Raw genomic sequence first — 15,965 nt, forward strand, 5'->3', positions numbered from 1 at the left:
TAGACCCATATGTTTCTTTTAAGCTGTTTTTTTTTTTTTTTATAATAATAACAATACTTTCGTGAGTCTCCAAACTACTCGATTCATCTACGCGTCTCAACGAGTGTTACAATTAAACCAACAAAAATGTAATTGTGTCATTATTTATGTGACATATGTGAAATAGTGAAATACAAGTGCAGGTAAGGAAATGAGGCATGATATCTATCAGTAAAAAGGTTTGTAGTGTCACATTTCTTGGATTTTCCTAAGAATTATCTGATTAAACACAAAAATATTAGGAGTGTTGCTAAATATGCATATGGATGTGTTATGGTTGAACTACATATAAAGATAAAAAAACAGGAAATCTTTGTACTTTATTTTTTGTTGTCAACCTTTTAAGATTCTTGAATTTGGCCTCCATAAAAACCTTATTCTTAATTGCATCATTCTGTTGTGCCCTCACAAAATCATTTTTATACACACTAAAAAACACACACTAAACACACACACAGAGAGTAGATATGGATTGTTTAGGGTGGTGGAAAAAGATTGTTGCTGCTATCTCTACATTGCTTCTCCTTCATGTTTGTTGCCGTGCCCGCCGAGGTATTTTTTTATTTTTATTTTTATTTTTTATTCTTTTTAAAGAAGTATGGTATAGTTGCACCTGATCTTTTATTAGGAAACATCAATTTGTTCAAAGCATCATACAAACTGTATTTTAAATCTTAAATCTAGACTTTAAAGAAGTATGGTTGCACTTGATCTTTTATTAGGAAACATCAACTCGTTAAAAGCATCATATAAACTATATTTAAATCTGAATTCTAGACTAAATAAGTCTTAGAGAAGTTATATGTAATAAGAATTTTAAAAATATATTATACATGTGGATGCTAAAACTAGGATTATTTATTTATTTATTTATTTTGTAATGTGTTTTTTTTTTTATCAAACTCCTTTGCTGATCCCAGAAGTTTTTATTGGCCGAAATATGGAAAAGTTTAATTCGTTATTGAGATAGCGAAATAAATTTAATACATTTTTTAAAAGCTTTTTCTCATAGTATAAATGTAACCTTAATGTTTAGAAAAGGAAATCTAAATAAACAGTTTTGTTTTTTTTTTTTTTATATTCAGATATAAATTGTTATATCGGAAATAAAGTAACTGAATTTTTGTAAAAAAAAAAGGATGCGTAAAATACCAAAAAAAAAAAAAAAACAAAACAAAATGTGCAACATCTACTTTGATGTATTGTACAAATTTTCATTTCATCTGTTGATATTTAGTTATGTATATGTCTTACAATAAAAATGCATGTTTGCTTATATAACTAACTTGCTTTTTTACTTATGTGATGAATTGTGTTTTCACTCAAAGATCGAGGCTTCAGTTTCTTGCACCAAGCCACAACAGCACCAATGGTGTCATACTACGATTACATCATTGTCGGTGGCGGCACCGCCGGCTGCGCATTAGCCGCCACCCTCTCTCGAACCTCCTCGGTACTCCTCCTCGAACGGGGTGGCTCCCCGTTCGGTAACCCAAACATCACCCACTTATCCGCATTCGGAGCTGCCCTGTCCGATCTCTCCCCAAAATCCCCTTCCCAACGGTTTGTCTCCGAGGACGGCGTCATCAATGCCAGGGCCCGCGTTCTTGGAGGCGGAAGCTCCCTGAACGCGGGATTCTACTCACGGGCTGGGTCCGAATTCATCGCCAATGCGGGATGGGATGCCAAGTTGGTAAACGAGTCGTACCGGTGGGTCGAGAGGCGTGTGGCGTTTCATCCACCGTTGAGACAGTGGCAGTTGGCGGTTAGAAACAGTTTGTTGGAGATTGGTATACGGCCGTATAACGGTTACACCCTTGACCACTTGTACGGTACAAAAGTTGGGGGGACTATTTTTGATGGATACGGGCGCAGGCATAGTTCTGCTGACTTGCTTTATTATGCAAATGCTAATGGGCTCACTGTTTTCTTACATGGGCCTGTTCAAAAAATATTATTCACAACAGAGGGTATGTCATCTTAACCATAAACTTTGTTGTACATAATGCATTAAAGGTTGTATTTATAACTTTTTTTGGTGTTTTTTTTTTGTGTAGGAAAAATAAAGCCAACAGCCAATGGGGTGATCTTTAGTGATGCAAATGGGTTGAACCATTGGGCTTACTTGAGAAAAGGGTCAACAAATGAAGTCATAGTTTGTTCTGGGGCACTAGGAAGTCCACAACTACTAATGTTGAGTGGGCTAGGCCCAGAGAAGCATCTTGAGGCCCATAATATATCTGTGGTTTTGAACATGCCTTTAGTGGGCCAAGGGATGTCTGATAACCCGATGAATGCTGTTTTCGTCCCCTCTCCTAGGCCCGTTGAGGTGTCTCTCATCGAAGTTGTCGGTATTACTCACAATGGGATCTATATAGAGGGCGCGAGTGGCGCAAACTTTGCTAGTCAAACCAAAACTAGAGATTTTGGGTTGTTATCTCCAAAGGTACACCTTGTAAAACTTATACTAAGCCCTATTATAGGACATTATGTTATGTATCTTTAACCGAATTTTGTTTACACTTTACAGATTGGACAACTCGCGACTTCGCCCCCAAAACAAAGAACACCAGAAGCGTTAAATAGGGCAATAGAAGCAATGAGGTTCCTCCCACGAAGTGCTTTCGTGGGCGGATTTATATTGGAAAAGATCATGGGCCCGCTCTCAAGAGGACATCTTGAGCTTCGGTCCACAAACCCTAATGACAACCCTGCGGTCACCTTTAATTACTTTAAAGATCCCGGAGACTTAGAAAAATGTGTGGAAGGGATCAGAATCATCGAGAGGGTCATTGAATCAAGATCATTTTCAAGATTCCGATACAATCACCTCCCAGTCTCTAGTCTTCTAAACATGACTGCTAATTCGCCCGTTAATTTGTTGCCTAAACATGCTAATGCTTCGAGATCTTTAGAACAATTTTGTAGAGATACCGTGACAACTATATGGCATTACCATGGAGGATGTCAAGTTGGCCAAGTGGTAGATCATGATTATAGGGTTATAGGTGTTGACTCTCTTCGGGTCATTGACGGGTCAACTTTTGATTATTCTCCCGGAACTAATCCTCAAGCTACCGTGATGATGCTTGGAAGGTACATGGGAGTTAAAATGTTGCATGAGAGAATTGCAAACAACTGAACATATTGAAGATTCAGTAAAACTGTTTGTTGCTTTGAATTTCTATTTAAAATTTGTTGATTAATTAGTTCAGGGTTTTGTAAATACTTACATTTATCCTATTAATTGTTTTATCTTTTCTGTATATTTGTTGGTTTGCATGTCATATATGTTTTTGTTACTAGTTTATGTTTATTGCATATACACATACATCGAAACATAATTCAAAAGGGGGTAAACATAAAACAGACCATGTTACACTTCAAAAAGGTAATATCGTATTTAGGCAACATAAAAAAGATCATGCTACTGCCTGTTGAATTGTGTTCCAATGTATGTTTTGCATCACTTTTCAATATAGGATGATGTAATGAACCAAAAAATTGGAGTCAAATGTAAATAAAAAAAATAAGTAAAAGTGATAAATGCTAAATACCCAGGAAAATTCAATTAAAGAAGAGGATGTTATACTTGTAATTTGCTTAAAAGTTATAATTAGATAGGGTTAAAACCAAATATAAAGTCTTTTAAAAATAAGAAGTCGTGCGAAGGGTATCAAACGGATTCCAATTGACCTCATTCAAGTGGCATTGAAACCGTCTCAACGAACTCTACAATATGAGATTTTAGGTTTTCACTATTTGATTTATAGCTTGTAGATTTTATAATTTTTGTTTATATCACGGTGTCTTTTTATTTAACATTGTGTAGTTTCTATGTTTGCGTAATTGTGTTTTACTTGTGACTCGTTGTGTCTTTTTTTTTTCTCGACATTGTATTATATTTTTCGGCATTATGTTCTATTTTACTCGATATTGAGTTATATTTTGTCATCCATAATGCCTTTGTAAACGTCTTAGATTTAGAAAACTTTGTAAGATAACTTTACCCTTTAAACTACTACCCATGTTTTAATAATAACTAGAGAGTTGGCCCATGTCTTGCGTTGGGGGACATTTTATGTGTATGGTGTCAATCTGGACCGTTATGAGACCACCCACATTCACACATTGATGACCCAAGGTTGGGTTGCTACCTAATAAGACAAGAAAAATAGTATTTGAAAAAACTAAATAAAATTTTAAGCCTATGTCAATTGCTGATCTAGAGTTGGGTTAGTCTAGAGTTGGGTTAGTCATCAATAAGACAAAAGTTTAAGTAATTAAAAAAATTTAAAACAAAAGATATTCACACGAACCTAAGTTGGTAACTAGATTGGTGGAGCAACCTAGGTTGCAACCCAAACTTGTGTAGTCTTCATGCTATAGTCATAGTATAATTGGTTGAAATCCAAACTAATTCACTCAATAATTTAATTACTCAAATAACTTATAATATTCAAACTTAAAAAAAAAAAAAACTAAATACAAGGTATTTCTTAATTTTTTTTGAACATCCCAATATAAATTTTATTAAAATCAGAGTTCGTTCAAAAACATATATTTTTAGGTTGGGATGGGTTGTGAATGTATGTTAAAAATTGTGTAGGGTTCGGTTGTATAGGTGGAAAAAAAGATAATAGATTTTTTCAATAAAAGGTTTGATTGGGTCACAAATGGACATAACCTAACACTATCCACATTCACAACCCAACCCAACCCAACCCAACTTTTAATAAAAAATTAATTTCTCTCTCTTCCACCTACACACCACATGACCACAACTCAACCCAACCTTTCACACTCATTAACAACCCAACCTAAACCATTTTTTATTAAATAAATATGGCTTAGGTTATAATTTATTCCATAAAAATTATTATAAACAATAAAAATGTTTATATTTTAAACTTTATTATTTTAAATACAGAAAGTTATTAAAAATAAAAAAAGAAAATTTATCAAAAAATCTAACAAAACAATAGAATGTTGACATGTGGCATATAAAATAATGTTAGATAAAAAACAATTAAAATAACATATCAATTTTTATAAATTTTATATCTGTATGTTCACAAAAAAAAAAAAAAATAAATAAACAAAACTGTGGTTTTAGATTTTTTAAAAACAGTTAAATTTTATAAGTTATTAAAGATAATCTAATTATATTTATAAGTATGTTAGAAAGAAAAAAAATGAAATATAAATAAATATACCATCCAATCTCTTGTGGACATGTGGCAGGTAAAGTGTGAACATGGATGTCACAACCTAGGTCGTTCCTTCGACCAGGTTGGTGGATTTAATTGAATTTTCCATTTTATTTTTATTATTTTGACAACCTAGGTTGGGACAATGTCACCAATGGGGATAATATAAGACAACCTAAATTGGTGATGTTGGTGGAGCATTTAGTTGCAATCCAGGCTGGGATGAGTTGTGAATGTATGTTAAAAATTGTGTAAGGATAGATTGTATAGGTGGAAGAAAAAGATATTAGATTTTTTAATAAAAGGTTTGGTTGAGTCACTAATGAACATAGCCTAAGGAGCTGTTTGGCAACATCTGAATTGTTAAGTGTTGAATCAGTAAGAGATCTGAACTACTAAGTGCTAAATCAGTAAAAGGTCTGAACCATTAAGAGCCTGTATAATGCTTAACCGTTTAGAGGCAAATGTCTGACTAATTCAGATTAGAGGTCTTAACCATTCAGACTCTGTATAAATCTTAACCGTTAAGAGGCAAATGTCTGAACCATTCAGACATTTGCTTGTGAAACAAACAGTCTGAACCATTAAGTGCTTAACCAGTAAGAGGTCTAAACCATTTAGACCTTCATTAAGAGGTAAACAAACAGCCCCTAAGGCAACCTAAATTGGTGATCAGGTTAGTTGAGCACTTAGTTGCAACCCATGTTGTCATTTCAACCTAGGTTGTTATTTTCTATTAATATTTTATATGGCGTTCGTGTGTCTATCATCTTATTGATTTGTTTTTTTATTAAACTTGCTATATACAAGTTGGTTTAGGTTGGGTTATTAATGGGTGTGAAAAGTTTGTTGGTTGGGTTGCTTTGATAAAAGAAAGAGAAGTTAATTTTTTAGAGTTAATTACACAGATGGACCTTATGGTTCATAGTTAGTTTCATTTTTGGGTATTAACTTTTTTTTAATAGAATTAGGTTTTATAGTTTCAATTTTGTAACAACTTTGAGTACTAACACCAAAATTAGTTAATCTTCTTAACCTAATAAAAGCCATACCTAGGGGACATATGTCCCCCATCTAGGGCCTCTAAACCTCATTTTCCCGCCAATTTTCCGTTCCCTTGATTTCCCTTGAGTGAAACCCGACGCGGGATCCGGATACACTATTCGGGTCATCAACGTTCCATCCATATTTAAAGCTTGAAACTGTTCATTGTTTCAATTCTTCTTCTTCTTCTCGCATACGCTTCGAGATTATCAGGGTTTTTTTTCCTTTCTTCTCTGATTCATTTTCTTCTTCCTTCAACTATTGTGATCCATCAACCTATGCAATTTATTGATTCAATCCTTAACATTCCAGAAACCCTAATTTCGATCGCCGCCGATCAAGCAAATCCACCACCATCTCTTCCAATTTCATTAGCATCTGGTAAGTCAATGTATTTATTCTTACTTTCCTATGATTGTATTTGTGTCTTTAATGTTTTATCGGATCTGATGGTTGTTATGTTATTGATTTGTTCTTTGTTTGAATGAATTTTTGTTTATTAAGGCTACTCTTCCTCTTTTTACAGACACCCATGTTCTTCTCTCACTCCAAAGATATCTCAACAATCCCCCAAATTTGTTCACGATTTCACCGTCAAGGTAACTTTAATGTGTTCATCTCCTTGATTCTTAGTTTAAACTGATTACTTTTTAAATTAATATTTGAAGTATATATGTAATAATGTAAATGGCTTTTGTTTAACTTACAAAAGTGGTTTAGAATCTGAGGATTTGAAATTAGTATATGTGAACTAAATTTATTCAGAAAGTTTTACAAACTGTCTTACATTCTCATCATAGGTATTTTGGTGTATTGGATACAAAAGGTCCTTATCAAAAGTTCCTTATCATAGGATTTTGGTGTATTGGGTTTTCAGATCTACGAGGTTTCAGACCTATTGTTTTGTTTCCAATGTTGCGTGTGTTGTGTATTAAATTTATTCAGAAAGTTTTACAAACTGTCTTACATTCTCATCATAAGTATTTTGGTGTATTGGGTACAAAAGTTCCTGCTTCAGGTACAAAAATCATATTACTATTAGAAGAATCAGGAGATTGATTCATCATCATCATCATCTGATCCACCTATTATCTATCGGGAAGATTGTATACTCTAGGTATTATTTTATATTTGAATCCTTCATATTATCATATACTCCAGATAGTATTTTATAACCGCACTTTGAATTCAGTGATGCGTTTTTTTTTATTATTGAATTGAAGAAGCGGATCTCCTGTTCTATGAAATTGATGAATAAGAACTGCATTGTTTTGGTCAATTTAGGGTTTGAAGTTCCTAATGATAACAAGATGACGACAATGAGTGTTTTGGGGCAGAATTGAGGTGTATGAACCGTGGGTCCATAAGTGAAGGTTGGTGTTCTATTAAGGATTGCAAGATGATATATAATGGTGGCTAGAGGTGGCTGGTGAAGGTGGTTCGTGACATTCAAGCTAAAATGAACCGGAGAAGCGATGACCAACAAAATAATCTGGTACGTTTTCTTCTTATTAAACCCTCTGGTTCAATTGGGTTTAGTGGGATTATTTACATAGTTTGGGTACGATATGTCAGTCCAAATTTGAGATTAGCGGTCCCAGCTCTCACAATTAGTTATATATCTATATATATATATATTTTTTATGATAACTATTTAACTTAATATTAATAAAAAAATTTGTTACATACTTTGATTGCTCACCAGATCCCTACCAAGATCGTTATCAGAAAACCTTCCAACTACGATTTATTTAAAATTAATTCATTTTCTTTTTTATTTTACTTTTTTAGTTTTACAATTCTTTAAATTTTCATATTAATAGTTAATATTTTTACAGGTATACAATTGTACCAATGGTAAGTCGAGCTGAGAGAGTGGTAAACATAAAACACCCATAATACTCGGAGTTAATATAAAGCTTAAAAACGAATAGTTAGTATTTGGACACCTATATGTGGTGGTCATCTTTCCAACAAATGAACCGAATGACCTTTTTTTGTAAGCTCTTATTTTTTAGGTGATCTTAAAGTAGTCACACACTCTTCATCTTTCACATACTATGTACTTAAATGATTACTAAAACATTTTAATTTTTATAAGAATTTTTCTTTGAATTACAGTTTTCAAGAGATAGGATGTTGTATCCAAGTTTAAAGCTATAACACCCTTGCTATTATTCTAAAGGTTTACGTATATATTACGAAAATAAACTTGTTATTATGATTACAAATGTGTTGAAAATACGGTTAAATTAAAACTTTTCTCAATATAAACAATACAACATATAATGTATGAATTCGTCATCTACAAAGACGACGAAACTATGTGCGGAAGCCTGTATCTTGATCGTGTTCGGTTCTTCGTTGAGTTTGATCGTCCTCCAGTACTGTAAATTATACCTACAATTCATAAAACATGAATTGAATTAGTCATACGTAGTTTAAAACGTGTCTAAACGAGTCCGAGAAGCGAAACTGATTAAAATACAATTTTTTTCGCTGAAACAGGGTGCTGTCGCGCCACGCGCCGGCACCACCTTGCTCCCTCGCGTGGCCCGGGGGAGACCGTTTTTCAGCAGGTCTGGATCTGGGACCTGCATTTTCCAGCAATACCAGTTTTTACGGAAACGACCATAACTTATTCGTTATTGATCCGTTTTACGAGATTCTTTTTCCTACGCGTTCGTAATTTAATTCTCCATCTTATGGAGTAAAAATCCAACATCTAACTTCACAAAATTTTAGATTTCAAGCTCTCGGCCTGAAATTCATTTACGACACTTCTTGACCCGTTCGTGATTTCATCTAACAAACTTGTTTGTCGCCTTTGTTTCTTTTTTGTAAACATATTATTATAATTATTTCCTATTGTACAAGGTTCTAAAAACGAGTTTATACACATTCTTAACCCGTTTTTGCTTATACTTCCATTTTGACCCATTAAGGGTATTTATGCACTTTTTAAACTTAAATTATGCTCATTCCTTGTATACATCATAATTCCACCCATCCATATTAATTAGTCTTCCACCACAACTATGATTGTGGTGGATTTAATGTGATAGACTATTTATTCCTAGTTCTATCCCTCGGATATGTCATTTTGCGGCAAGATGCGTTTTAGGGCATTTAACCCTTGAAACTTTATGCGTATAGTTTTTATACACATGTAAGGATTACATAGTCCTAATATAAGTTTCTAAACAACCTTTAAGGGTCGTTTGCCCAGTTGACCCATCGAGGGCTTTTTGGTCAGTTTTAGTCCTTCATTTTGCGATGAAGGACTTTCACTAAATATTTGACCAATCATTGCACTTTTAACTACAAGTCTATATATACGTACCTAGCCCGGGTCAACAATTAGACACGATTTATACCTCGCTTTAATTTTTCACATATTCCATGGTGACACAATTATCCGAATTGCTAATCGTTCCTATTAACATAAGACTTGGCAGCCACATTAGTCGATATTGTCAAATGGTGTTATCACCACCATTCGACCCGTTTGGCCTGTATGACCAAACAATTTTACATATGTAGCAAAACATGGTTTTTTTAAATTACCAATTTGCCCATCTGATTCATTTTGGATTTTCTTTCATTAGATCCCTTTCCTTACTTATTTATCCCATTTTGGCTTACGCCTTGAGTATCCTTTTAGCTTCGGTTTACATTAATCGACAATTAACCAAATTTCCATTTTTACCCTTTTTCTTGATGTTAGATTACACTACAAGGTAATCTTATTGAAAACTCATAATTTCTTAGTCATTTCATGATCAATTTACCGTTTTGCCCTTTTTACCATAAACCATGGTTTTTATTATTTATATTAGTCCGACCCGCATCAATTTCGTCGGAAATTGATATTTCCCATATTATCTTTATCGTATTCGTACTTATAGAATAAACAAATATTCTACAAAGGGGTGTAAGTTTCACTTACCTCGCATCCAAACTGTGCTTTTCTTTTCCTTCTTGATTTGTTTGACCCGCTTCCTCCCTAAGCTTCCACCTAGATTGTTAAGCGTCCAACTATCATTATCATTCACAAGGTGGTTAGATTAGTCATTCTAGATCATGACCTTCACACCTTATGAATCTTTTACCACTATTCTTATTGAACTTTATCATAAGTCGGTTTAACCCTTTTCTCTTTTTAAAAAAGTCAAACCACCAATTTACCAATATGACTGCACTAACAAGTTTGCAAGACTCAATTTAGGCATATTATCAACCACTTAGTGAGCACCATCTTTTGAGATGCCATATCAACTAACATGTTATCTATTTCATAACTCAAGTAACCATAAATCAACATGTAATTTTAGTCATTGTATGCACATATACACTTTGACCATCATAACCATGGTTTTAACTCTTGTGTCAAAACCCACTTCTAATCACTTATGAACCCTTAACAAAATCCCTAATTTGTTCAAGTAGTTCATTCATACGAGTTAGTATGATGTTTATAAATACCAATACAACATTAATTTCGTCAAATCAACAAAACCCACTAAGTTCATACTTGATTAGTAGACTAATCGCTAATTTATGGCAAAATTCTTCAAGTTTGCATCTAGGGTTTGTTCCTAGACTTATACTCACATCAATATCACTATAACATTCAACATTCATACAAGAATTTCGTTCATGCATGTTTATCACAAATTCAAAATATCACTAAACATCAAAATTCAAAATACCTTGTGATCCCCTAAGCTTGGTGATCACGATTTTATTAAAAGCCCCAATTTCCTGGCTCGATTTCTCTTTGATTTAGTTGAATTTCTTGTGTTTAGGGTTCTTGAAGGGAAGCCCTCTTTCTTCTCCTGTATACATCGACCAAACACACACATATGTGTATGTTTTAGTGTTTTTAAGTTTTAATTATAAACTTGTTTCCAATTGCCCACTTTTAGTCCCTCAAAGTTTAAAGGTTTTATAAATGGGTTAATTACTGCAAGTTCTTTCACTGTTTTACTACATACTATTAATTAGGTTAGTTATTCCTAGTTAACTTAGTGGGTTCGGGGAAGGTTATAACCCGTTTTATTTTAAGTCCCGTTAACTCGGGCCTCTTATAAACTTTATTTTCTCAAAGTATTTATCCTCTTTTTAATTAACATCAATTTTTATTTATCCAGATCCTAATATTTACCGGGTTAATTTTACCACTTACGTTACTTTACCCGTCTTTTAGTATTAACGTAGTTTGATTACCAAACCCGTTTCCGGGGTGTTACAAAAGCTAAGGTAAGCTTATATTGTATTCAATTTTTTCCTTTTCTACCATTTTAAGTTGCATATTGTTACAAGACCTGACCATTTTGACCCCTTCACTACGAACGGATCGATTCGGTTGATATTATCTCTAATGGCTAAAATGGCTTCAAAGTTGACAATAGTGTGGTCTTAATTAACAGAATCTACTAAATACTTTATTCAAACAGGTAAAATTTTATATGTCGCCATTTAGACCTTTAAATTTCACGGCAGCTCCTCCGTCTTATAAGGGGCTGACTTCTGCCATTCGTCAGGTCCAGGATGGGTTAAGTTATACAAGTGTGTACTCTGCACCACTCAACCCGTGTAAGAGCTTAACATAAACTCCTTTTGGTTTCGTGTAAATATCAAATGCATAATAGGATGAGCTAATTGCTAATTATGTGTTAATACTTTAAATTTCGTATGATATCACTATAAGCTAAATAAAACTAGTAGGGGTCAAAGGGTCGCACTCCATGTGGCAATCACATCAAACTTGGTCTTTTGTTATGTATTTGGAATTTAATGATAGTCCATTTACAATGGTTCATAAAAAAAAACACAAGATTTGAAAGAAAGAAAAGAAAAAAAAGCGACAGATACACTAGGTGCTCTGATGTGCAGAGGCGCACATCTACAAAAAGCGCTAAAAGGACACACATTTTGTACAGCGTGTGCCTAGCTTTTGCCTTTGTGTGTCTTGCTTTTCTAAAACAATTAAATACAACCCAGTGAAATATCGTCTGTGTAGTTTAGCTTTTAGTATTGGCTATATTAGTAACAGTTTCTAAAATAGGAATCATAAGGTTGAAAATACATATTTGTGATCTTTTTATGAGGTTTTCAGTTTTTTAAATGATTTTGTGGATTTTATATTTAATATGATTAGTATTTGAACCATTTGAATTGCCATTTTGTTTCGTGTGATGTGGATGAAGATGATTATAGCCTGTGACGGTGGTCTTACAGCAGATCTAGGGTTTAACGGTGATTCTAGGCGGCGGCTAGGACTCGGGTTATAGTGCGCGACATATTCAAGTTTATGGTTTAAAGGGTTTTTCTCATCATTCATGTTCATATGTCAAAACAATACAGAGGGAAAATAAATAGATAAATTACAAAAGACTAAATAAAGAAACAATATATATGGACGTAAAAAGGAGCCATCTATGGAGGGAATTATGGAGAGTCATAAGTAGAATATTTTAGTCCCTAATACTCCCCCTCAAGTTGGAGTGTGTAGGTTGATAACACCCAACTTGCCAAGTAGGAAACTAAGTTGAGGAGCACCTAAGCCTTTTGTGAAGAGGTCAGCAATTTGCAATTTGGAATCGATATGGAGTGGACGAATTTCTTGAGCTTCAAATCTTTCACGAAAAAAAATAACAATCCATCTCCACATGTTTAGTCCTTTCATGAAAGACCGGATTATTGGCGATGTGTCTAGCGGCTTGGTTATCACAAAATAGAGGAGTTGGACCTTTGGGTGGAATATCTAACTCTTGTAAAAGCCATCGCATCCATAGAACTTCGCTGACGGTAGAGGCCATGGAACGATATTCTGCTTCAGCGGAAGAACGAGAAACGACCGATTGCCTCTTAGTGTTCCATGAGACCGGAGCACCTCCAAGGAGGAGTAGGTATCCTGTTCTTGACCGTCTCGTAAAAGGACATCCGAGCCAGTCGGAGTCACAGTATGCCGTGAGATTATACCCTCCGGATCGTGGTAAAAGGATGCCTTGTCCTACCGTAGCTTTAAGGTAACGGAGCACACGATGAGCAGCATTCAAATGGTTTTGCCTCGGGTCACTAACGAACTGGCTCAAGACATTAACTGCATATGTGATGTCGGGTCTGGTAGCTTGCAAATAAAGTAAGCGTCCCACCATCCGACGGTACAAACTGTTGCCAATCTTTTGTTCTGTCTCTCCCTTATCAAGTTTCAAGTTCGGTTCAATAGGAAACGAGCTGGGTCGGCAACCTTGTAGCCCGCAATCTTCGAGAATATCTAGGGTATACTTCCTTTGGCTCAAGACAAGGCCTTCGGAAGTACGAACTACCTCGATGCCAAGAAAGTATTTAAGACCCCCTAGATCTTTGATGCTAAATTGTTTATCAAGCTCGTTCTTCATAGCTTGTATTTGATCATGATTATTTCTAACGATAATGATATCGTCTACATATATCAAGGCTGCAACGAAGCTATTCTTTTGTTTATGAGTAAAGAGAGATTAGTCGGACTTGCATTGTTTGAAACCCATATTGATGAGAGATGTAGTAAATTTTTGTTACCAGTTTCTTGAGGCTTGTTTTAACCCGTAGAGAGATTTCCTTAATTTGAAAACGCGGGTTTCATTCTTTTTAGAAAATCCTTGCGGAATCTTCATGTAAACTTCCTCATCTAAATCTCCATGTAGAAACGCGTTGTTCACGTCGAGTTGGTTGATGATCCAGTTTTTCTTGACTGTTATGGCCAAAAGAGTTCTAACCGTGACGAGTTTGGCTACTGGAGCAAACGTATCGTGATAGTCAACTCCTTCTTGTTGCGTGAATCCCTTTGCAACAAGACGAGATTTATAACGTTCCACCTCCCCGTTTGGTTTATATTTCACTTTGTAGACCCATTTCAAGTCTATGGCCCGTTTGCCTTCCCGTAAATCCGTGAGTGTCCATGTGCCGCTTTCTTCAAGAGCTTGTATTTCTCTTTTCATGGCCTCTTTCCATCGGTCATCCTGTTTGGCTTGTGCAAAATTTTTTTGCTCATTATTGGAATGAATGGTCGTTAGAAAAGCTTTGTGTGAGTTAGAAAAATGCTCATATGAAACGAAATTAGACAAAGGATGTACCGTAGAAGAGTCTTGATTTGATACGGGATGTGTCAGATCAACGGACGGGGGAAGCTTGACTTCGAAGTCCTTAAACCAAGTCGGTTGAGATCGAGTTCGTTTTTCCCGTCCCTCTTCAAGATTTATTTCTCGAACCCCATTGTGCTCATTTGGGTCATGTGTTTCTGTTCCTGGGTCGTGAGGGAGTGGGCTTCCATTTAAATTTTGAGATTCATCCAACTCATGCACGTGGTCAACCTCATGTTGAGGTGGTGAACCACTAATAAAGTTTTGATCAAAATTTTGAGATTCTGTCTCCATTTCTTCATTAGTTTCCTTTGTGACATCATCCTCCACTTGGTTATGAATTTCAACATCAACTTCAGTGGATTGATTTTCTTGCTCAAAAATATCTTGGTGTTGACAAATTGAAGTGACTTTGTCAAAAGGAAAGTGATTTTCGTGAAACCTGCTATCTCTTGAGACAACAATTTTATTGCTTTCAAGATCATAAATTTTATACCCCTTTTTGCCTCCCGGGTATCCCAAAAAAACACCGGGCCTCCCCCTCATTTCGAACTTATCCCCTTTCATGTCGGTGTTCCAATAATATGCTAGACAACCGAAAGTCCTCATAAAGTCATAGTCGGGTTTTTGGTTATGAAGCAATTCGAAGGGAGTTTTATTCCCAATGACTTTAGAAGGTAACCGATTGATGACGTATGCTGCTGTTAAGACACACTCTCCCCAAAACCTCTTTGGTGAATTAGCCTCAAACCTTAGGGCTTGGGCCGTCTCAAGCAGGTGTCGATGCTTTCTTTCTACAACGCCGTTCTGTTGAGGGGTGTGGGGGGTAAGTAGTTTCAAGTAAAATCCTGTTATCTTTGTAAAAATTCACCATGTCATTAGATGTGAACTCCCCACCATTATCACATCTAATCTTCTTGATATTCTTTTTGAATTATGTTTTTACCATTTTTTGAAAATCCTTTAAGCACCTACTAGCTTCATGTTTCATTTTAATAAGAACAACCACACGGCTCTACTGAAATCAACGGTTGTTAAAAAAATACTTTTCCCCGGTAAAGGAAGGCGTACGATATGCCTCCCAAATATCACAATGCAATAAATCAAAACAATCTACAGTTTTAGTGGTACTATCGTGAAAAGGGAATCTCGTGTGCTTAGCCTTAGAGCAAGAATCACAAATCTTATCAAAATGAGCATTTTTAAGAAAACTAATCTGGTTGAGTTTTTCAGCGGAAGCGTGTCCTAACCTTTTATGCCAAGTGTCATTAGTCACCACCATTGCTTTTCTCTCGTTTTTGATCATCCCCATCCGATATAGTCCCCTCTCGCATCTACCCGCACCAATCAAGTTCCCCGTCCGAAGCCATTTCATGACACAAAAATCAGGAAAGAACGAAACAACGCATTGCAAGTCTTTTGTCAATTTTCTAACCGACAAAAGGTTGCACTTAAATTCAGGAACATAAAGGACTTCTTGGATTTTAGTACCCCCTTTAAGAGTGTAATCACCCCTTCCCTTAACAGATACTTTAGTCCCATTGGG

At 35.2% G+C, this 15,965-nt stretch overlaps 2 protein-coding genes across 2 annotated transcripts; one reads left to right on the forward strand and one right to left on the reverse strand.

The window, feature by feature from the left end:
• The first annotated feature begins 402 nt into the window (after window positions 1-402).
• LOC110869395 (protein HOTHEAD) lies at window positions 403-3,250 on the forward strand. The gene is made up of 4 exons (XM_022118652.2): window positions 403-591; window positions 1,368-2,009; window positions 2,097-2,485; window positions 2,570-3,250. Exons 1-4 carry the CDS (start codon window positions 507-509, stop codon window positions 3,179-3,181), a joined length of 1,728 nt encoding a protein of 575 aa, XP_021974344.2. The 5' UTR covers window positions 403-506; the 3' UTR covers window positions 3,182-3,250.
• Window positions 3,251-12,937: 9,687 nt separating this feature from the next.
• LOC110869396 (secreted RxLR effector protein 161-like) lies at window positions 12,938-13,699 on the reverse strand. Its single transcript, XM_022118653.1, has one exon. The coding sequence runs from the start codon at window positions 13,697-13,699 to the stop codon at window positions 12,938-12,940; it is 762 nt and encodes a 253-aa protein (XP_021974345.1).
• Window positions 13,700-15,965: the final 2,266 nt, after the last annotated feature.

Source organism: Helianthus annuus, chromosome 7, assembly GCF_002127325.2.
Source record: "Helianthus annuus cultivar XRQ/B chromosome 7, HanXRQr2.0-SUNRISE, whole genome shotgun sequence".
Lineage (NCBI taxonomy): Eukaryota > Viridiplantae > Streptophyta > Magnoliopsida > Asterales > Asteraceae > Helianthus > Helianthus annuus.

Excerpts from the sequence above, each read along its gene's own strand:
- LOC110869395 (XM_022118652.2), top strand. The coding sequence starts at position 507 with ATGGATTGTTTAGGGTGGTGGAAAAAGATTGTTGCTGCTATCTCTACA. Across the intron at positions 592-1,367 it reads TTGTTGCCGTGCCCGCCGAG|ATCGAGGCTTCAGTTTCTTG; the intron begins GTATTTTTTTAT and ends TTTCACTCAAAG. Across the intron at positions 2,486-2,569 it reads TTGGGTTGTTATCTCCAAAG|ATTGGACAACTCGCGACTTC; the intron begins GTACACCTTGTA and ends TACACTTTACAG.
- LOC110869396 (XM_022118653.1), bottom strand. The coding sequence starts at position 13,699 with ATGAAGAACGAGCTTGATAAACAATTTAGCATCAAAGATCTAGGGGGT.